At 41.9% G+C, this 24,168-nt stretch overlaps 1 protein-coding gene and 1 long non-coding RNA gene across 4 annotated transcripts in view; one reads left to right on the forward strand and one right to left on the reverse strand.

The window, feature by feature from the left end:
* The window catches only part of HEXA (hexosaminidase subunit alpha), a 33,007-nt gene continuing 17,128 nt past the window's right edge, over nucleotides 8,290-24,168 (forward strand). The window contains 1 exon segment of one of the 2 annotated variants that reach the window (NM_001123221.1): nucleotides 8,290-8,542. In NM_001123221.1, coding sequence (NP_001116693.1) covers nucleotides 8,290-8,542 — 253 coding nt within the window. 2 annotated transcript variants of the gene reach the window in all.
* Nucleotides 14,000-24,168, reverse strand: part of LOC102166620 — an 87,481-nt gene continuing 77,312 nt past the window's right edge. The window contains exons 4-5 of one of the 2 annotated variants that reach the window (XR_001297909.2): nucleotides 16,699-16,775; nucleotides 14,000-14,314 (exon numbers count right to left, since the gene is read on the reverse strand). This is a non-coding gene — a long non-coding RNA (uncharacterized LOC102166620). Of the gene's footprint in view, nucleotides 14,315-16,609; nucleotides 16,776-24,168 lie in introns of those variants that run through there. The other variant, XR_002345848.1, reaches the window with a different exon arrangement.

Consider the following 24,168-nt stretch of genomic DNA (forward strand, 5'->3'; position numbering starts at 1 on the left):
ATGAAGGTTCCCAGGCTAGGGGTCCAATCGGAGCTATAGCCGCCGGCCTACACCACAGCCATAGCAATGTGGGCTCTAAGCTTCATCTGCGACCTACACCACAGCTCACGGCAATGCCAGATCCTTAACCCACTGAGCAAGGCCAGGGATCCAACCCGCAACCTCATGGTTCCTAGTCGGATTCGTTAACTACTGCACCACAACAGGAACTCCGAATTATTTAGAATTTTAAAAGTATATCCACGTATTTAGAAGCCCCCCCCCCATTTTAATATATTATGCTCAAAGAACATGTCCGTTAAGAATTCTAATTTTGGGGAGTTCCCGTCGTGGCACAGTGGTTAACGAATCCGACTAGGAACCATGAGGTTTCGGGTTCAATCCCTGGCCTTGCTCAGTGGGTTAAGGATCCGGCGTTGCCGTGAGCTGTGGTGTAGGTCACAGACGTGGCTCAGATCCCTCATTGCTGTGGCTGCGGTGTAGGCCAGTGGCTACAGCTCTGATTGGACCCCTAGCCTGGGAACCTCCATATGCCGAGGGAGCGGCCCTAGCAAAGGCAAAAAGAAAAAAAAAAAAAAAAACAAGAAAAGAATTCTAATTTTTGGAACTTAGTAATATTTGCCTTTTTGCCAGTTTTTCTAAATGTCTTATGAACATTTAATAACTGTATAAGATAAAAAGTTTTAAATATATTTGTGTAGGATATAAGATTCTATTATACATTATTATAATCATCATTATTATTTTGCTTTTCTTTTTTTAGGGCCACATGTGTGGTATATGGAAGTTCCCAGGCCAGGGGGTCGAATTGGAGCTGCTGCTGCTGGTCTACACCACAGCCACAGCAACTCAGGAATCCGATTGATGCTTGGGACCTACATCACAGCTCATGGCAATGCTGGATACTTAATCCGCTGAGTGAGGCCGGGGATTGAACCCATATCCTTATGGATACTAGTTGGGTTCATTATCGTTGAACCACGACAGAAACTCCAACATCTATTATACTTAAATTACTAATGATATCATTCAAGATGTTTCCATTCTTATTTTTTCTGCACTTGATAAAATATTTTCAGAGAAATGTCAATGTTTCTCACCATGATTATAGTTTTTTCTTTTCCCGTATTATTTGCTCTGGTTTTTGCTTTATACATATTTCTTTGTTGTTAGGTGTCTGATTGTTTATGCTGTCTATTTTCTTTATGAATTATACCTTTTATCATTAAAAATATTCATCTTCAATTTAATTTTTTTGTCCTGGGTTTTGTCAGATGTTAATAAAAGCCTTCCTTGCTCTTTTTGTTTGCATTCTCCTAGCATATCTCTGACCACTCTTTTACTGTCATCATTTTGGTTTCATTTAAAATGTCTCTTACCAACATTTACCCTGTTCTTTGCTCAATTTGAGTTGTTTGTCTTTTATTGGGGAATTTAACCTATTTACATATACAGTGATAATTTAGATATAGTTGGCTTATTTCTATCCTCTTATTCTTTGTATTTTTGGTTAAATATATAGTCATGTTGTTTCCTTCCCTCTCCCCTTTTTTTTTTCAGAATGATCCAGCTTCTTTTTCTATAATATGTAGAAGGCATGAATCCTGTTTCTCTTGCTTGAGTTTACATGTCAATTTTACTAGATACATCTTTTAAAAAATTAATTCCAAGGCATTAACAGTAGTGATGAGAAGATAAATACTAATGTAGGAAGAGAGTAATAAAAAAAACATTTTCATACATTATTGATGGAAATGTAAAATCTTATCCCCTGTTTCCAAGTGTTTATAGTGAGGGGGTGGGAAAAGTAGACAGAAACCAGGGAGGTCCTGGGGCTACTCTATGTCTCATTTAAGCTAGCAAACTGAAGGATGAAATTTCCAAATGAAAAACAAAGTATTCATGGTGAGAAAGGATGGTAATAGATGCTGGCATAACAACCAATATCCTTTATAATGTTCATTGTAGCATTGTTTCTAACTGAGAAAACCTGGGAGCCACCTAAATGTGCAGCAACAGGGAATTGGTGAAATTATAGAATGTGCACACAATTCCTCCGGGGAGATCAGAAGAATTTTGACTTACACAGAACTTTGAAAGATAGCAGACTCTCCAGAAGCATACACAGGAGAATGAGAGGACTCTGAGGCTGGAAATTTATGGAAAATTATAGATCTATTATGCCAAGTCATGTGTGAACAGAGGTTATAAAGAAGCTGATGTAACTGTCAAGCGATGTGGAAAAACTGATCAGAGAAACAGATAGAGAAGAACAGAAAAGCCATGAGAGAGAGAGAGATGAGAGTCATCAGGCCTTTGATTTCTGCTCTTTCTGCAGTTAGGTTTTCTGCTCTTCTGGGTTGTTATGCATATCACTTCAGTAGACCTCCTTTTCTCTGCAATGACATAATAAGTCATTAATCCTTGCAAGCAAAAGCCATGTCATGGAGATAAAGTCAATACATTTTGACAACATGAGGACTTAGGACCTATCTATATTTAAAGGTAGGAGGCAAAGGAAGTCAGATTTCCTGGTAAGCCCTTCATCCTCATCCACACCTCTAATCTCAGCTTACTCTTACTAGCTACCATCTCTCCTCTGGACTCCTTTTGACCCTCACAAACTTCTCTCTCACCAGAGTCCTCTTTCTCCCAAATTTTTAGCCTTCCTTCCCTTTTCCTATTTCCCTTGACTGTTCCATATATCTTTATGATCTCAACTGTCATCTTAAAGCAGATGATGCCCAGAGCTCTCTTGGCCCTGCTAAACATCCCAACTTTGCTGTCCTTCAAGCTCCCCCACAAAGCAGCATGTCTCAGAGCCCATCGTCTTTTCCCCAAACTTGGCTCTTCCTTTTGTATTTGGTCAATGGCACCATCATTCCCTCAGGAAACCAGACGTGTACACCCTCACATTTTTTTCTCTCCTTTTCCCTCTGTCCTCATTCCCACTCCACTCAGGTATTTGAGTTCTATCATCTTGAACTGAAATATTGCATTTGACCCATATCCCTCTTTCCCACTGTCAATCTTTTTGCTCAGATCTGCTGAAAGTTCCCTTGGGGCTTTAATTTTTCCAATTTTTTTTTTCCTTTTTGGCCGCCTTGTGGCATATGCAGTTCCAAGGCTAGTTATCAGATCTGAGCCACAGCTGCAACCTATGTCACAGTGGCGGCAATGCCAGATCCTTTAACCCACTGTGCCAGGCTGAGGATCAAACCTGTGTCCTGGCCCTGGAGATGCCACCGATCCCATTGCATCACAGCAGGAACTCTGTTTTTCTAATTTTCTGACCATAGAAAAACACCTGCATAAATATACTCAGGAAATTCTTTTTAAAAAGTCTATGTGTTGGAGTTCTCTTGTAGTGCAGCAGGTTAAGGATCTGGCATTGTCACTGCAATGATTCGAGTCATTGCAATGGTGAGGGTTCGATCCCTGGCCGGGGAGTTTCAACATGCCGTGCTCAAGGCCAAAAAAAAAGTTCATGTGGGAGTTCCTGTTGTGGCTCAGTGGAAACAAATCTGACTAGTATCCATTAGGATGTAGGCTTGATCCCTGGCCTTGCTCAGTGGGTTAAGGGATTCGGTGTTGCTGTGGCTGTGGTATAGGCTAATTTGACCCCTAGCGCAGGACTTTCACATGCCATGGGTGCAGCCCTAAAAAGACCAAAAAAGAAAAAAGTTTATGTATTGCTTAGAATTGGATAGATGTAGGGCAATTATTGCAAGAGATATATATCTAGAGTTAGGAAAAGTTGTTAAGAATGAATTAGGAACTAAATATGAATAAGATACCTAGGTGGTTATATGATAGATATGAGAAAAGAGGGGATAAAGCTCAAAGAGGAAGACAAACTGGACACGGAATATTTTTAGTAACCCCAAGGAATGCTGTACATGTTCAATAGAGGGAAACTGGGAAGCATTTTGTAATTCTGGAAATAGGATGGGAGGGGCTGGAGGTAACAGTATACAGCAGAGGTAGGGATGCCTCATGTGAACTGGAATGGGTCTAAACTCCATAAGGGGGCCTAGACAATTCTGGCCATCTCCACTACTGTAAACTTTGACAAGTTAAACAAAACTTAAGTCTCACTGGTCTGGCTAGCCAGTGCAGGAGAAGAGAAATGAAGCCATGAACACCAAGTGAATTTAGCTCTGCATTCTCTGAGTTCCACAGCACACAGAAATGGTCAGGTTGTTTAGACAGCTCTTAGCCGCAGGCCTAATCTCCCTGCCCGCGGCTTTCCTCATTCAATTCCTCCACATACGTTAACAGATTAATCTTAGCAAATTTCGACTCTGGTCTTGTCACTCCTCAAGTAAACAAATTCAACTAGCTTACTCAAGAGTAAGATCCCACCATAGTCTTCAGCCAGCTTTCAAGGAAGTGTGATAGATGTCTTAAGCAATAGGCTCTGGCACAGAAAATCTTGGTCTAAATACTGGTTTTGACAACTATCTATGGGGCCATAGTTATTTTAACCCTGTTTACTTACCTGTGTGTGAAATGTAGGTAATACTAAATTTCATACAACTGTTGTGAGAGATCAGTAAGACAGCATGTATCTAGTACACAGTACCTTGATGAAGAACTTCCTCCTTTCCTTACTTCATGACCTGGCTTCAACCTATTTTTCTAACATTATTTTTGTTACTATTTCTCTTTATTCCCTATTAGTTCCAGCCGAACAGCATTGCTTGGCATTCCCTTCATGGCACAGAGGTTAATGAACCCGACTAGGAACCATAAGGATGCGGGTTCAATCCCTGGCCTCACTCAGTGGGTTAAGGATCTGGCGTTGCCATGAGCTGTGGTGTAGGTTGCAGAGGTGGCTTGGATCCTGAATTGCTGTGGCTGTGGTGTAGGCCAGCAGCTGCAGCTCTGATTCGACCCCTAGCCTGGGAATCTCCATATGCCGCAGGTGTGGCCCTAAAAGGAAAAAACAAAATAAATAAATAAATAAATAAATTTTAAGGGCTCTCTGACATGTTGACAAAAGAAGAAAGGAAGGAAGGAAAGAAAGAAAGGCCCTTGAGGAGATGTCTAAGTGCTTCCCAAAGTTTCTCACGTCGTAGCACACACAGGAGATTCCTCTTGGCTGGAGATGACTGACTAGATATCTAGTTGCTCCCATGCTCTGCCTGGCCACCCTGAGGACTGGAGTAGGAGGGTGTCACTGTCTCAGCACACCTGTACTCCATCACAGCATACCTGTTGGTCTGTTCTAGGCTAAGACCTGAAGGATAAAAAAAGGCTAAGTAGAAGAGGAAATATTCAGGGCCCTTCACTCATTCATTTAACAAGTCTTTTTTTGAGAATCTACAATGTGCTAGACACTGAGCGAGGGGCTAGGAATACAACAATGAACACAGAACCTACCCCAAAGGAGCTTTTACTCTAGTGGGTAAGACAGACAAATGGACAGGCCATTACAATACTGAGGTAAGTGTTCCAATGGAGATAAGCTCAAAGAGGTATGGAACCTTATCCAGATTTGAGGAGTTAGAGAAGATTTACAGGGTGGTAAAATATAAGTTTAGACCTTCAAGTAGGTGGTGGGAGTGGGAGGTGGGAAAGGCATTCCAGAGTGAATATGGCAGAAGTGAGATAATTATGGCCCTTTTTCTCTTCTCACTATCTCCATAAACCCTATGCTCAATATACCATCTTTTTCCAAATTTCTGTGCTTTGCCCATGCTCCCCTTCCCTGCCAACACAAATGTTTTGGAAGCCAGCTCAAGTCACTTCCTCTTTGATAGACTTCCCCAGGGAAAATGAGTCATTCCCTCATCTCTTTCCACACTGATGACTCAAATCTATGAACCAAAAATCTGGACACATTGTCTGACAGTGAATTCTTTTTATGATATGTAAACTAATTTTATTAGAAGCTATACATATGGAAATTAAATGTTTTAATCATTTAACACATTGTCTTAATAAAAGGAAAAACAGAGAAAACCACCAGATATTGTATACCAAATATTATCTGTCATTATTTTTGTTATTCATCTATTGTCAAAATTGATGGCAATGTTATATATGCACAAAACTAAAGAGTTTACATATTCTTAAATAACTATTAATTTTAATTTTGGGTACTATATCTTTGCTTGGCTCTGAATATTTATCTGGATTACGATAATTTTTAAAAAGATTTTAGTGGTTGTTCAAGACGTCTCTGATTGTCTGATATACTGGTCAGAGAAGGAGGATGATTAGAATAATATGTTTGCAATACTCTCTCAGCAAAAATCTCTAAGTATTTTCATTAGTAATTTTTATAGTCTTCTTATTCGGGTTCGGTTCCTTTATTTTGCCACTCTTTTGTGTAAATTACTTCTCTCCTGATCCAGGGTGAGTGTCACACTTTAAGGGGTGCCTTGGCATATGTTCAATCCTGAGACCCCCTGTGAACCAATTGCTCTCACCTTCGAACCTGCTCTGAACTCTCCCCAAACTACCCATCCTGTGAAACAGTGGGCTGATTATGAAGTTGGCTCTTCTGACAATGATTCTGGATCTCCTTCCTAGGTCCCTTGGGTAAATGTCTCTCCTGACTGGTGGAATACCTATAGAGTTGCTAGCGGTGATGAAAATTTAGGTTTAAGCAATGTAGAAATTAGTGTGAATATCCAACTGTAGGATCTGTAACTGTAATTGTGAAATCTAATTTCTCCTTCCTCTGCTACAAGGGCCATTCTAAGCACTAACCTTCTAAGAGAAATTTCTTCTTCTTGTTTTTTTTTTGTTTGTTTGTTTGTTTTTTTTGGCTTTTTGCCTTTGCTAGGGCCGCTCCCTCGGCATATGGAGGTTCCCAGGCTAGGGGTCCAATCAGAGCTGTAGCCGCTGGCCTACACCAGAGCCACAGCAACACGGGATCCGAGCTGCGTCTGCGACCTACACCACAGCTCACGGCGGCAATGCTGGATCCTTAACCCACTGAGCAAGGCCAGGGATCGAACCCACAACCTCATGGTTCCTACTGGGATTCGTTAACCACTGAGCCTGACGGGAACTCCCTGAGAGAAATTTCTTGATGAACCCTAGAAAGTTACAAAAGTGAAAGACAATGTTTCTTTATCTGATTTCCCATTATGAGCCATGTATATATAACTGTTAAATTAGGTACTTGAAACCTAAATGTAAGTGATCATGATTTTAAAGAGCCCTATATTTTAAAGAGTTCACTTTCCTGATCTTTGCACTTATTCTAAAGCTAAAATGCAATTTCATGATAAAATTACCTACTGGCTAAATAATGACACACGGTATTATTTTTTTCTCCTTTTTCAGCGAGGGGCTAAACTATGCTCCCATAATACAGTGGTGAATGAGGAAGACTGGGTCCCTGACTCAGAATTGGGTGTTCTCACTGATCAGCCCTCAAGCCTCTCTTGTATTAACTCCTCTGCTTCTGGATACTCACTATTTTCTGGATCTACAGCTTCCTTCCTTTCCCTAAAGTCCTGACCATCAGACTTCCTATGAAAATCCCTGCGGGACTTATTTTGGGGTCTTATCTCTGAGCATTCTCCAACCTGCATGCAAAGTTTAATGATTTACTGCTTGCAGGAGGTACAGGACCTACCCTGTTTGTGGAGTTTTGTCTGCAAGGAGGTGATTTGGGGGCAGTTACTAGGAGATTATCAACCATCAAGAAAGAGCCCACGGAGGCAGGAAATGGGACGCCTCAAGCTTGCTTTGAAAATGCACATTCTCCCCGCCCCCAGGGATAAGCAGATCCCATTTTTGTCATTTTATGATGCTCTCCCTAGCTGAGCCATTCTGACTGCCAGCCCCTGTATGCCCCACAGCATTTCACTTCACAAGGACCTGTGGTTTCAAGCCTCCATTTTTCTGCTTCTGAAGTTCTCCGGGGCTGGGACGTCCTTTACCTCCCAGCAGGCCTGGCGACCTCTTATTCCGCGTTCAAGATTCCGGAAACTTTCCTTTTTCGCTAGCCCACTCGGCCTCCCGACAAGGGGCTCCTAGCCTCTGGTGCGTTTATAACTCTGTGACCACAGGCCTGGCATCTGCGGTGGCGCATTAGCTACTGCCCCAGCAGGCGGATGAGCTGCCAGCATCTGGGCCATCACCGAGGTCCGCACCACCCACTGCAGGCCGCACGAACTCCGGTCTCAGGCCGGGAGTAGGTCCTCCAGAATTCCTGGTGAGGAGCCGTCTCTGGTCACGTGACCCGCCAATTGTCACGCGGACGCCGCTCACCTGACCATGGCGTCACGTGACTCGGCCAGCTGGGAGAGAAGAGACCGGCGGTCCATGGCAGCCTCCACGCTCTGGTTTTCGCTGCTACTGGCGGCAGCTTCCGCTGGGCGGGCGACGGCCCTGTGGCCATGGCCCCAGTACATCAAAACTTCCGACTGGAGCTACACCATCGTACCGCACACCTTCCAGTTCCAGTACCACAAGAGTTCGGCCGCGCAGGTGGGCTGCTCCGTCCTCGACGAGGCCTTCCAACGCTACCGTGACCTGCTCTTCGGTTCCGTGACTTTGCACTTTCGCCATCGCGTGGGTAAGTCGGACCCGCCTTGTCTGGTTCCGGGCTCCGAGAGGGCCTGCCTTGGGACACCTCCCCAAAGTCTCCTGAGACGCCCTTCCTGTGGCTTTTGCACAACCCGCTAGTCCATCCCAGCCTTCTGGGCTCCACGTCCATCTCCCCCTTTTCTCCTCTCTGCCTCCCCAAGGATTAGTCCCCCACCTTCATTCATTTCTTCACTGGGCTGACCACTGGGGTCAGGGCTCCTCCGGAATCCTGCTCTCGGGCTACTTATTTCACCAAAAAGGTCTGCTTTAGCAGTACAATTCAATCAGGATGGAAAATTACTGAAAACATTGTGCCGGTAGAGATAGAAGGTTATCCCTCTGACCTTGTTCAAGTGTCCAGGGTTCTAGTGAGGTTGCGACCAGGGCTGGGGAGAGGATACCAGAGCTGACACCCCAAATTGGTAAGACAAGGTAGAGAGATGTGTTGACCTATGCAAAGTACATGAACTCATCTGACATGTAGCATATTAGGTAAATGTTTTAACTGCGAGGGAAATCATAGAACACTGCCATAAGGAAATGAGTCTTGAGCAGCCGCATAAAGTGAGGTGGTAGATATAATTGGCCAGAAGAGAAAGAAGGGTTTTCCAGGAGGGAGGGAAGGCTTGAGCAAAGGCACAAAAGATTATGATTGAACTCAAAGTGCTGGGCTGGTGTGTGATGAGGGTGGGAACTGGGGAAGGGTGAGGTTCAAGAGAGTGTGGCATTGAAATGGAGAGTCAGAGTGCTTTGGATATGGCTTTCATATGAAATAGCAGGGGCTGGCGATTTTCTTTAAGGCAGTTGCTGAGAGTTGTGTTTGAGGAAGGTTATTTCACAGCAAATTGATGAGTACAGTCATGAATAGAGTCAGCAATGAAAAGAAATAAAATTCAACTTTATAAGCTCAAAATTTAGAGTTTTCTAGAAACTTCCTGCAATCTAGTCCTCTGGTGTTGAGGTGTTTATGGAGGGAAGCCATATTTATGGGGTTGGGCCATATAGTAATAGCATTTTGTCTGGCGTTTTAAGTATGCTTAAATTACTTTTTATTTTTTAATTTTAAAAATTAATTAATTAATTAAAATTACTGAAATGAATTTATCACATCTGTAGTTGTATAATGATCATAACAATATGATTTCACAGGATTTCCATCCCACAGCCCAAGCACATCCTCCCACCCCCCAAACTATCTCCTCCGGAGACCATAAGTTTTTCAATTTCTGTGAGTCAGCATCTGTTCTGCAAAGAAGTTCAGTCTGTCCTTTTTTCAGATTCCTCATGTCAGTGAAAGCGCTTAAATTACTTTTTAAAAGTTCTCATTTGATATATAGAATTAAAAACATTTAATTAAACAGATGACACTGAGAGTGTGACATGATTTAGGGAAAGAAATAACACCAAAGGTATTTCTTTCATTAGGCGAAGGTAAGTTGCATTAGGCTAAGGTAAGATGCATTAGGCTGAGGAGGATAAAAGGCCTGCTCTTGTGTGCGTGGTTGAATCCTTCATGACAAAAATAGACTGCCTTGAAGAAGGACGGTGCTCAGAATGTTTATTTTGGTATAGAAAACTTAGGGTCTGACTTGGATCTGCCATCTATTTGGTTTGGTACATGCCTATTCCTTTGGTGCTTACAAGAATGATATATAACCTAGGTCCAAGCTTTGCAGTCCAATTGGGGAAATATGAAGCAAAAGGATGCAGTGTGTTATAAAATGCTTAAAAGACAATTAGAATGTTTACTATTATTATATGTTAGAATAATTTTCTACTTCTAAATGAAGCTTTTATCTCCCTTGCTATAGAACTACAGCTTAATCAAGAAAATGAAAATGTGGTTATATGACAATGCTGTGCTGTAAATTATTTTATTTTATTTATTTATTTATTTATTTAGTCTTTTGCCTTTTCTTGAGCCGCTTCCACGGCATTTGGAGGTTCCCAGGCAGCTGTAGCCACCGGCCTACACCAGAGCCACAGCAACTCGGGATCCAAGCTGCATCTGTGACTCACACCACAGCTCACGGCAACGCCAGATCCTTAACCCACTGAGCAAGGCCAGGGATCGAACCCAAAACCTCATGGTTCCTAGTTGGATTCGTTAACCACTGCGCCACAACGGGAACTCTGCTGTGCTGTAAATTCTTTAATGAAAGAGACTTACAGACAGCTAAGAAACTAAATAAAATGTTTATTTCAATTTATTACCTTCCTGTAAGTGAATCTGCTCTGTTAGTTGAGGGTTCTTATCCATTAAGAGAGAATGAAAACTGGTGTGGATGAACATCAGCAAAGACAGACAAGTAACTTCCTTTTCTACTGTTCTGCCTATGGAGGCTTCTCTTTGGAACAGCTTCCTAGAGAGGCTTTTGGAGGCCTTGAACCATAATCCTATTTTTGTGAAAACAAGGCTGAATCTATGGGGGAAAACAACATCAGCACAGCCCAAACCATACCATATTTCCCTATGGGGTTGATTTTAGTAAAGAAAACCACATTTGCAAGTTAAAACTTAGCTGAAGCTTTCTGTCTCTTTCCTCCAAATAACTTCCTGGTAGGCTCTGGGCCAGTGTTTTGCTTAATGCAGCACAATTTCTGGATTTGAATCTGGAATTCAGTTAAGTTCATACTTTGTTTTCTAAAAACCAAGTCTAGTATTGAGGTTCAACTCTAGTCTGAATTCGCCTTCAGTTGTTGCCGGTAGTCCATTAATTGCTAAATGGTCTGTGGGGGTGTTTAGTATTTACTACCTGTCTTTGTAATTGAGAAGTATTTCTGCCACCTGGAGGATGTGTGTTGCATGATGTTAAACTTGTTAAATGGAATTACTTTAGGCTCTAGATACTTGAATGAACCCAGTTTTCTGTTTTGATTATTAAGCCACATCCTGTTTGTGAATCAAAGACCTGATTATTTGGGAGTGCACCCATCTAATGTTGCTCCAAATACTTTTGGGGAGCCGATACAGCCCAGGTAAAGTGACTAAATTCAATTATGTCATATGACTGCATTTTTCTTTACTTCTCCTGAAACTAGTTGATTGAAGTCATAGCCCTTAAGAGTTATTCCCATCCTGTCCTGATGTTCACAGCACATCCCCGAGTTACTTAGGATGCCATTGTCCCTGAACAGAATAATTACCACTTCCTCCCCAAGCCCTTTTGTTCTAGAATGGAAGGAAGATTATTGTATGAGTATCATTCTGCAGCCATTATTAATATTTGACTTGTCCTTCCTCAGATATTAAACAAGTGACCAAGCTAATAAATGGCATAATTCATTATAATCTGAATCTCCTAAAATACCTCCTTTGGCCATTCCTTCTATAACTATGCCTGGATCATAGAAGACTCTTAATTATTTGTTGGTATTGTTAACTTAAAAGGGCTACTTTGTATAAAAGTTTGTAAAAAGACCCCATGGTTTTTGTTCATTTCTAAGATCATCAAAACAAAAAGGAGGTGATTTGCAGGTTTCATTTAGAATTGACTGTCTTTCAAGTTTCACATCTGGAGTATTGGCATGTGATTCCAGGGAAAGGAGAATTACACTAGGCTTTGGTCCCAACTCAAGCTGCTCTTAACCCATCACAAAGTTGGAGACACGCTGGGGATACATCTAGAGAGTGTAGGAGGAAAACTGATAAGGAGCAACTGGGCTGGGGAGAAAGAGGCATGCTGATGAGCTCTCTCCACTCTAAATGTCCTCTTTAACCTTTCCCATAACAAGGACAAGGCAGAGCCTTGTGTAAGACTTGATTGCCATTTACGTATGTTGTCTTAAAAACAAAGAGGAAGAAAATGCAGGAAGAGAGTTTTGTAGTTGAATTATTTTTCTTGGGAAGGAGTATGTGGAGAATAAAGGGACACATGAGGAGAAATACGGTTGAGTTGGGAAGAATAGGTAGCAGGAGCATAGTTTTCAAGTGAAGGCAAAATAATTGTGTTCCATTTTGAATCCCTAGGCCTAGATTAGCTTGACCTGTAGTCCTCTCTTCTCACAACTCTTGTTTTTTTCCTTATTGCTAAATCATAATGCTTTTCCAATAGCCCCAAATAGTACAGAGCCCAAGAAGCTCAGCTTGGTGAAGATGTGTCTGGGTAGTCTGGACCTAGTTTATGACAGACTCTAGTCTTTATTTCCTTGAGTTATCACTGCTCCCCCTCTCCCTCTGCCTTGGTGTTCTGCTTGCAGACCAATTACAGTAGAGGACTCAGGGACTGGAACATGATTTATTCTGGAATCAGCCAGAAAAGGTTTATCATTCTCCTCTTTAACCATGTGCTCTTGGCAAATTGCCTAATTTGTAAGCAGCTGCTGCTGCTTTTTGTTTTTTAAATATGCCTACATTCCAAGAATTTCCTAAGAACAGGAGATAATGATGAGTGTCTTCACAAACTTTGAAGGAGGATCCACAGTAGAAGGAAGAACCTGGTGTGTGGTTGGTTTTTTTGGGGGTTTTTTTTTTTTTTTTTTGAGTACTGCACCTGTGGCATATGGACGTTCCTAAGCTAGGGGTCTAATCAGCTACAGCTGCCAGCCTACGCCACAGCCACAGCAACGCCAGATCTGAGCCATGTCTGTGACCTATACCACAGCTTATGGCAATGCCAGATCCTTAACCTACTGAGCAAGGCCAGGGATTGAACCCGCATACTCATGGATACTAGTCAGATTCATTACTGCTGAGCCACTAAGTAAACTCCAAGAACTTGGTGATTTAAAAAAAAGAAACAAAATGGCGATCATTAATAAGTCCACAAATAACAAATGCTGGAGGGGGTGTGGAGAAAAGGGGACCCTCCTGTGCTGCTGGTGGGAATGTAAACTGGTACACCCACTATGGAGATCAGTATGGAGATACCTTAGAAATCTATACAAAGAACTACCATATGACCCAGCAATCCCACTCTTGGGCATATATCTGGACAAAACTTTCCTTAAAAAAGACACATGCACCTGCATGTCCATTGCAGCTCTATTCACAATATCCAAGACATGGAAACAACCCAAATGTCCATCAACAGACGATTGGATTAGGAAGATGTGGTATATATACATAATGGAATACTACTCAGCCATAAAAAAACAAAATAATACCATTTGCAGCAACATGGATGGAACTAGAGACTTTCATACTGAGTGAAGTAAGTTAGAAAGAGAAAGATAAATACCAAATGATATCACTTATATCTGGAATCTTACATACGGCACAAATGCACCTTTCCACAGAAAAGAAAATCATGGACTCGGAGAATACACTTGTGGTTGCCGGGGTTGGGGGGAGTGGGGTGGTTGGGGAGCTTGGGATTAATAGATACAAACTATTGCCTTTGGAATGAGTAAGCAATGAGATCCTGCTGTGTAGCACTGAGAACTATGTCCAGTCACTTATGATGGAGCATGATAATGTGAGAAGATAGAATATGTACATGTATATGTAACTGGGTCACCATGCTATACAGTAGAAAAAAAATGTATTGGGGAAATAACTATTAAAAAATAATAATTGCAAAAAATAAAAAATAATTAAAAAATGAAACAAAATAAAAATAAGATTCCTAAGCCCCAGCGCTTCCCTTCCTCCCGTGTCCTTACACTCCACTTCCTCACCTCCACGCAGAAGAATGAAGCAGGGCATTAGAGAGGTTCGGCCAGTTGATATCTTCTTTTTTGATTTTTAACAGTAGATGGCGGGCTCCCACTCTCCTTATAGTTCCACAGTCTTGCTGGGGTATATTGTCTATTTCTTAGCCTGTTAAAGACATAAACCTCAATCCTTTTCCTAACAATTTGTCGACTGAAATAAAAATGCACATCAATGTGAGAGCTGTGAGTTTCTTTTATTTAGGTTCTTACTGAAGACTATAGCCCAGGACACCACTCTCAGATAGCTCTAAGGAATTGCTCTGAAGAGATAAGGAGGGAGGCCAGTATGTCTGTGATTTTAGAGAATGGGTACGTGCAGTCATGCACACATCTCGGTAGAAGGATGCTACCAGTCACAAGGAACAGACACCTTAGTTCATGCTTTTAGTGCTTTTCTAAGTATGGGAAGATACGGGAATCTGGATTCATATAATTTTCTCCTGAAAATATCTAACTATCTGAAGGCCTGTTCTGCCAGTTTTCTCAGAGCACAGAGGGCCTCACTCCTGAACTCTGCCCTGAACTCCTATCAGACTGTGTTGAATGTCAGAGATTGCAGGGGCTAATCACCCAATCCTTGTAGGACCAGATGGCAAATGATATTCTTTAGGCGACAGAAGGAAAGGAGTTTTACTGCTTAACTAATATTTCTTTTAGACATGAAAGAGGTTATGCTTACGTTTCTGCATTTTCCTAAATTTCCTCTGTGGGCCCTGGAAATAAGTGATAGGATACAGAGTCAATGGGCAACATCGAGAGGTTTAACCAATTGGAAGAGGAGCTTGCTCCCTCTTTTGTGGGGCCCCTGACGGCAAGGTCAGCTGAGAGGCTGGATCTGTAGAGGGGAGAAAGGGATATGGGTGAAGGATTTTCTGTGATCTGCATTTAAAGTTTATGGGCCCAAGGTCTGTTGTAATAGAGAAATGGGTCGGCTTTCCTTCTCTATCCCTGGCAGTAGTGAATAAGACCTATTGTTGGATCAGGACCTTCTATCTTTTCTTTCTCCTACATCTGTTTTAAGTTTCTGTTATTGCTAAAGCTCCCTGGCCATGCACACCGTCCTGATCCTGATTGCTTGCCACCAGTGGGGTGCTAGTGTTGTGTCCACATCTTGAGGTTGGCTGGGGCTTGGGTATGCTGTGGAGCTCTCTTCTCTGGAAGTGTACGCTCAGATGTGGGATGTTTGAGTCTTGTCAGCTCGAGTGTCAGTAAGCAGCCTCCCCTTCTTTCAGAAAGCTTTGGGATAGGGGCAAGAGAGATGGTTTAGCACGTACCCTGTGTCCTAGATGAAAAGTTTATCTCCTGTCCTATTCAGCTTTGTTTTGGTAGTAACTAGTTCTAGGACCCCATCTGTGTGGCCTTGGTCTTTTGACTAGGGCCACGATCCTAGCTGGAGGCAGATTCAGAGTTCTAAGCCCATGTCCCTTTTATATGTTGGATTGTCAGCCTGTTTGCAGCACAGGGTAGCATTGCACAGTGCTGGAGCTTTCAGGCTCCTGTAAGAAGTTCTGTAAAGACGCTCCTAAAAGCCCTCGGGGAAGCTGCTCCTAGGGTGTGGCTATCCCACAAGGCACTCTGCCCCTGGGCTCCTCCAGCCAGGTGGCAAAACTGACTTGTTAAAAGGAAAGTAGAAAAGGGAAGGAAACTAGCATTTATTGAGTATCTGGCACTTGCTGTATGTTGTGCCCTCTGATCTTCATAACAGCTCTGTGAGGTTGGTGTTCTACCCATTTTTCAGAACTGAGACTCAAAGGGTTTAAGTAACATGTCCAGTTTTACCCAGCTAGTAGTAGTGGAGCAAAAATTCCAGTCAGGTTTGTTTATCTACCAAGATTTTGCTCTTTTCACTGTGCAGTTTGGGGCAGTCTACTGATAAATACCGTTACCAAGCATTACACCAAGTAATGATATACTTGGAGAACTACTGACCTCTGGTGGGATTAAGCCCTGATCACATTTCAGTGTTAATTACTTCAAATAGTAACTTCTGACATATAATTGCTTTAATTGTTAGTACTCATGTTATAAATATTTTGATCCCTGGCCCATTGTTCTCAGATGCTAATAGCATTTCTGGTTGGCTTCCTCCCTTCCGTTCATGCTTAGTACACACAGTATTTATTAAGCAACTATAATTTGTCAATAGCACTGGTCCAAAGAATATTAATGAGCTGCCCCTGTCCTTAAAGAATTTAGAGTCTCATACTGCAAAGCTACAGTAATCAAAACAGTTTGGTACTGGCACAAAAACAGACACACAGATCAGTGGAACAGGATAGAGAGCCCAGAAATAAACTCATGCACTTATGGTCAATTAATCTATGACAGAAGAGGCAAGAATATACAATGGAGAAAAGACAGTCTCTTCAATAAGTGGTGCTGGGAAAACTGGACAGCTGCATGTAAAAGAATGAAATCAGGACATTCTCTAACAGCATATACAAAAATAAACTAAAAGTGTATTAAAAACCTAAATGTAAGACCACATACCATAAAACTCCTTGGAAAAAACATAGGCAGGACACTGTTTAACATAAATCCCAGCAGCATTTTTCTGGATCCATCTCCTAAATTAAAGGAAATAAAAGCAAAAATAAACAAATGGGACCTAATTTTTGTACAGGAAAGGAAACTATTGGTAAAATGAAAACCAATTTACTGAATGGGAGAAAATATTTGCAAATGATATGAATGATAAGGTATTAATATCCAACATATATAAACAGCTCATACAACTGAACATCAAAAAAAAAAAACAATTTAAAATGAACAGAAGAAATAAATAGACATTTTTCCAAAGAGAAAATGCAGATGGCCAACAGGCACATGAAAAGATGCTCAACATTGCTAATCATCAGGGAGATGCAAACCAAAACCAGGTTGAGATAATCACCTCACAAATGTCTGAATGACTGTCATCAAAAAGAACACAAATAACAAATGTTGGTGAGGATGTGGAGAAAAGGGAAGCTTTATACACTGTTGGCGGGAATGTAAAATTGGTGCAGCCACTATGGAAAACAGTATGGAGGTTTCTCAAAAAAATAAAAATAGAACTACCATATTGCCCAGCATTTCCACTCCTGGGTGTATATCTGAAAAACACAAGAACACTAGGTCAAAAAGAGCCATACACCCTAGTGTTCTTAGTAGCATTTTTTCTAATTGCCAAGATATGGATGCAACCTAAGTATTAACAGGTTAATGAATAAAGAAGCCATGGTATACATACCCACATACACAAAGGAATAACACTCAGTCATAAAAAAAAGAATGAAATTTTGCCATTTGCAGCAACATGGATAGACTTTGAGAGCATTATGATAAGTGAAATAAGTCGGACAAAGACAAATACTGTATGATATCACTTGTATGTGAAATCTAAAAAATACAACGAACTTGTGAATACAACAAAAGAGGCAGACTAACAAACTCGTGGTTATCAGTGGGGAGGGGCAATGGGGGGGAGGGGGAATGGGAGGTGCAAACTATTGGTGTAAGATAGGCTCAAGGATATATTGTACAACATGGGGAGTATAGCCAAATTTTTTGGTAAAAACCATAAATGAAAGTAAACTTCAAAAGTTGTATAAAATTTTTTAAACATTAATTTAAAAACTTTAAAAATGAATTTACAGTCTCTGGAAGTGGGAATACAGATATATAGTAAAACGTGACTTTCTGTTCATAATTCTGTTCAAAGTACAGGTACTTTGAGAAAACCTGACGTAGGTGTATGTGCTTCTGTGCGCATGCACAGGGGTACTTTTTGTGTGTGTGTGTGTGTGTGTGTCTTTTTAGGGACACACTTGTAGCATATGGAGGCTCCCAGGCTAGGGGTCTAATCGGAGCTGTAGCTGCCGGCCTACGCAAGAGCCACAGCAACATGGGATCTGAGCTGTGTCTGCGATGTACACCACAGCTCATGGCAATGCCAGATCCTTAACCCACTGAGCAAGGCCAGGGATCGAACCCACAACCTCATGGTTCCTAGTTGGATTCATTAACCACTGAGCCACGACGGGAGCTCCAAGAGGTACATTTTGAGAAGGCTTCCAATAAGAGCTGTTTAATAAGATCTGAAAGGAGTTGATGGAAATGTAGTTAGTAATCCACACAGAAAAAATGCCGTAGGAAAGGCCTTCAGAAAAGAAGCCTTCATGCCCTAGTGAAGAAACTCAAGGTCACTTTGGTCAGTATGAAGCACACAGCTCTAGGGTGGATCACTAAGTTCCGAAGCTAGAGATGTGTAGACGCAAGGTCATGAAATAGCCTAGTGAGCCCTGACAAAGGACAGGAATTTTATCCCCAGGCTAAAGAATGCCAGTAAAGGCCATTAATCAGGATAAATGATGTAACTAAGCTCTGGCTGCATTGGGGATCTGTGGGGAATGGGACTCAAGGCAAGAAACCCAGGTAAAAGACTGTTGAGATAAGAGTGGCTGAAGTGGGTTGATGGGTGTACAGCCAGAGCAAACTAGAAATACTGAAGAAAAACTTAGCAAATGGAATGCTTGAAAGCGGGGGTTATGATGGAGAGGGAATGACTCCAGATTTGCGATTTAGCAATTTGAATGTATTCTGCCACCGTTCACAGAGATAGAGAAAATAGTAGGAGAGGAAGGAAAAGGAAGTGAGCAGTGAAAAGAGACAGATTAAGAGGTGAGAGGTGGATGAGACTTATAAAAAGTCAGTTTGATTTTGGAGCTATTGAGTATAAAGTGTCTAGTGTCTAGAGGACAGTTAGCTGTATGGCACTGAAGTGTGAGAGAAGGAGATGGACCACTTTCCAGGGGCAAGAGTGCCCAAAAGTTGACTATGAGAAGATGTCATTGGATAGCCGCTAAGCCAGCATGTGGTTTAGTTTTTCCTCTTTGAGTACTGACATTACCTAGAATGATAGCCAGCCTTGGGACAGAGAGGAAGACTGGACACTGAAATCCAAAGTCAATAAAGAAATCATAGGGAAGTTGCAGAATGTTGTGACAAGGAGAGGCTTAAGATTTTATAGCTGAATGTCTTGAGCTACAGAGAAGAGGCTTTTTTGTTGGTGGTGTTTTGTTGTTTTGTTTTGTTTTTCATTTGATGGTAGAGGATGGATAGCTTGGAAACAGCCCCATATCTTAGCCCTAGGATGTGAGAAGGAGCTGCCTCTCCAAGCTAATTGTAGTGGAAACGGTATTCTGTGGAGAGCCAGGCTTCAGTTAAGGAGGAAGTAGAAGAGGCTGAAGATAATGGTAATTGACCCTGGAATAAAATTCCAGAGGGTTTGCAGGGCTGTGTGATGTGTAGTAAAGGTGGTTTGGTGAAGGGGAAACTACCTTTTCAGGAATGGGAGTGTGGTTCCAGAAATGAGTAGAGGCATTTTACATATTGGGCAGAGTGACCAAAGATGGTAACAGTACGACACAGTAGATTTCCATGACTGTAAGATCGCCAAAGAAATAAGTTCCAGAGACAAACAATCCATTTACACTTCTAGGAGTTTTCCTACAGAAATCTCTCATATATGTGGAGTTCCTGCTGTGGTGCAGTGGGTTAAGAATCTAACTGCAGTGGCTTGGGTCGCTGTGGAGGCAGATTCAATCCCTGGCCTGGTATAGCAGGTTAAAAGACCTGGCATTGCTATAGCTGTAGAGTAGGTTGCAGTGCAGCTTAGATTCAGTCCCTGGCCTGAGAACTTCCATATGGCTCAGGTGCAGCCATTTAAAAAAAAAAAAAAAGTTTATACAAATATACATGAGAATTTTTTTTTTTTTTTTTTTTTTTGTCTTTTTGCTATTTCTTGGGCCGCTCCCATGGCATATGGAGGTTCCCAGGCTAGGGGTCTAATCGGAGCTGTAGCCACCAGCCTATGCCAGAGCCACAGCAACGCAGGATCCGAGCCGCGTCTGCAACCTACACCACAGCTCACGGCAACGCCGGATCCTTAACCCACTGAGCAAGGGCAGGGACTGAACCCGCAACCTCATGGTTCCTAGTCGGATTCATTAACCACTGTGCCACGACGGGAACTCCTACATGAGAATTTAATATATGATAAAGGAGTCATTTCTAACCAAAAGTGAAAAGAGGAGTTCCCTGGTGGCTCAGCAGGTTAAGGATCTGGTGTTGTCACTGCTGTGGCTCCTGTCATTGCTGTGGTGTGGGTTCTGCCCCTGGCCCAAGTACTTCCACATGCCATGAGTGTGGCCAAAAAAGGTGAAAAGATATAGTAGTCAATAAACATGTAGGCATGACTGGTTATCTATTTGGAAAAAATGAAATCTTTATCTTATATCAAACATAAAAGTAAATTCCAGATGTATTAAAGATCTAAAGATAAGATATACCATAAAACAATTAGAAGGAAATAAAGGAAACAAATCACATAGTCCCAGGGTAGAGGAGGCCTTTCTAAGCAAGCCAATAAAGGAAACTATAAAAGAAAAGACCAACAGATTTGACTTCATACAGATTAAAGCAAAGGAACCCATAAGGTTAGAAAATAAAGGACAAGATGGGGGAAATATCTGTAACCTTAAAGGACAAGGTTGAGATCTAAAAAGAGCTCTGCAAATCAATCAAAGAAAATTAACTTTTAAAAAAGTACAAAGAATATGGCCAGTAAATGAAAGGCAATGCTCAAGTTCAGTCATTATTAAAGAAATACAAATTAAAACAATGGTATATTTCTTTATCAGGCTGGCACAGATGAAAAAGAATTGAGATGGTCCAGTTTTGGAAGGATGTTTATCTTGGTTCAGATAAATCAGTACAATAATTTCAAAGAGTACTTGGCAGTGTCAAAACTACAAACTTTAATATCTTTGGCCTTGCATTTACACTTCTAGGAGTTTTCCTACAGAAATTTCTCACAACTGATTAAAAAAGTATATATATAATATGAATATTTACTAGACCATTGTGTATAACCTCAAAAACTTTAATGCAGTCTCAAATATACACAAAGAGGAGACAGGTTAGGAATTTCAACTTTTTTTTTTCTGTCTTTTTAGGGCCACACAGCAGCATATGTAGGTTCCCAGGCTAGGAGTCCAATCAGAGCTGTAGCCGCAGGCCTACCCACAGCTATAGCAACACAAGATCTGAGCCGCATCTGCGACCTACACCACAGCTCACAACAATGCCGGATACTTAACCCACTGAGCGAGGCCAGGGATCGAACCCGCGCCTTCATGGATGCTAGTTGGGTTCGTTAACTGCTGAGCCACTATGGGAACTCCAAATTTCAGCATTTTTAAGTTAAAGTATATCTGGAAAATGGAATTCTATTCAGCACTAACAACTAACAATGTAGCTCTATATATTATTGACTTTAAAAGATCTGCAAATCATTTTTGGTAAGTGGAAAAAAGTTACTACTATGTATTAGCATCTCATTTTTCATTTAAAAATAAATTATGCATTTACAAAATTAGAAAGGTTGTGCGAAATGTTAACCAGAGCTATCTCTCTTTTTTCTTTTTTTAGGGCCGCACCTGGGCACATGGAAGTTCCCAGGCTAGGCGTCAAATTGGAGCTGTAGCTGCTGGCCTACATCACAGCCACAGCAAAGCCAGATCCGAGCCACATCTGTGACCTACGCTGCAGTTCCAAGTAACGCCAGATCCTTAACCCAGGGAGCAAGGTCAGGAATCTAACCCACTTCCTCAGGGATACTAGTCAGGTTCTTAACCCACTAAGCCACAATGGGAACTCCCAAAGCTATCTCTGAAGATCTGGAATTATAGGGAGATGTCCTCCTTCCAGCAGGAGGCAGGGAAGAGAACAGATTAAGTTTTAAAAGTAGGGAAAAAAAGAAAATTTTTAATTACAACTTTCACAAAAGCAGATGGGAGGGAAAACACTGAGCATTCATCTGTGGGCTTGATGGATTGTACTTCCAAGGAGGTACTGGTAGTCTCTGGAGGTGAATAATCTTGGGACTTGTGGGAGGAGGCACCATGGTCCAAACTGAATCCAGCAGCACTAGGGACAGGCTCCAGGCTCAGGGCAGTTGGATTCTCAGGCTCCCACTATACTGGAAGAAGTTTGAGGGGGTCAGGTCTTGCCTCTTCCCCTAAACACACCCGTGCTCATATGTCTCAGCTGCTTCCCAGGCCTGGAATACCTTTTCTCCTCTGAGTAGCTGGCAAATACCAATTCAGGGTTCAAGGTCCTGCTCAGAGGCCCCCTGCAAAGTTAAGCTTTCCTCTCTTTCAGGAGGCAGCTGTTGTATCTGTTTTGTAATTGTTTGTATTTGTCTCTCCCACTAGACTGTGAGCTCCTCAAGGGCAGGGACCAGGGCTCGTTTTGCTTTTTAACTGCCCCAGCACGTAGCACAGTTCCTGATGCATAGTAAGTGCTCCATGGATCCTGGCTGGAATGAAGAAATGAGTGGGAGAGGAATGATTCCAAGGGCTCTCATTAGGCCACGTAGAGGAGAGGAAGCCTGGATGTCACCTATATGTGGGAGGGAACAAAGCAGGTGTGGAGAACCAGTGGTGGCCCCAGCGAGGAGCCTGTCAGGACATGCAAGGCAGGGTAGACCTGAAGGAGTGGGATGGTGCCAAAACTGGGTTGACACTCCTAGTTTACACCCCAGAAGCTAAACCAAATGCCACTTTATAACCAAAATGAGTGGTGTTTTCTTCCTGCTATTAAGATTCTGTGATTTAAACACATCAACATGATGGTAATGTTTTGTCTCAGGGAGGAGCAGGGCGGGTCGAGGGAGAGGCTAACATGCCCTGAGGTAAAGACTAGTTTTCGGGTACCCTGTTGCAGGAATGAGTTCTCCCGAAGAAGTCAAAAGATCTGAATCTGGATTTGTGAACCTAGCCCTCTTCAGAGCAGTGTCTGAAATCATTCCCACCCCAATCCCAGAACTTCAGAAATACTAGGTTTGGATATATAACCATTATATCCAGTTATATAAACTGCATTAACCGTTTGCCATTTATACCTGATTGTTGTGTAGCACAGTCATTATGCATATATATAGCCTTAAATATGCGTTTAAAAGGTTCTAGCATCATTCGTCTGTTTTTTTCTTTTTTCAGCAAACAGTTATTGAATGACTACCGTGTGTCAGGCACTTGGGATACAAAGACACTGAGATTGGTCCCTTCTGTTGAGGAACTCACAGCCTTGGTGAGGAGACAGACAAATAAACAGCATATATTAAGATACCTGTTATGAGAAATGTATGTATATGTTGCTTCGGGATCACATAGGAAGGTCTCTTAGGAAAGGGTGGGGGACCAACCAAGGAGTTTTAGAAAAGGAAAATCAGAGCTGTTTCTTAATCAGGTGAGATATGGAGACGAAATATGTTTCAACTGGAGGAAGCAAAATACGCAAGGAAAAAGGGGGAGGGGGAGAAAACGTGGCATTTACAGAGTTCTGTGAAGAGTTCAGTGTGCTCCTGTGAGAGTTCCTGCACAGCAGCAGAGAATACGAGGCTGGAGTTTGTATAATCATCCAGTGGATCCTGGACTTCATCTGGAAGCTGTTTCTGGGGAAGCATTGTAGGATTTTGAGCAGAGATTGTCATAGTCTGATTTTCATATTAAACGATCACAAAGCATAGTGGATTGAAATGGGATACATTTATATGGTCATCCATCCAGGTAAGAATTCACAAGAGGCTACAGTAGGGCATGGACCCAGTGGGGTGAGAAGATGGTGATGATGTTAAGAGCTAGTAAGGATTTTGTAGTTGTAACACTCAGTTGGGTCTTTCTTTTTTGCTCTTGTAAATCCCAGTGTTTAGCACAGTGTTTGACACCTAGTAGACAGTCAGAAATACTATGCGTGAATGAACTCGTGCTCTACTCAGAAAGATGGGAGACTAAGGAGGTATCTGGTCTGGGTAAATCCATAGATGGTGCTGTTATCAAACTGAGAGAGAAAGTCAGCCAGGAGGAGGAATGAAGAGTTAGTTCCATTCCGTATTTAAGATTCAAAGTGATATCT

Source organism: Sus scrofa, chromosome 7 (assembly GCF_000003025.6).
Source record: "Sus scrofa isolate TJ Tabasco breed Duroc chromosome 7, Sscrofa11.1, whole genome shotgun sequence".
NCBI classification, from domain to species: domain Eukaryota; kingdom Metazoa; phylum Chordata; class Mammalia; order Artiodactyla; family Suidae; genus Sus; species Sus scrofa.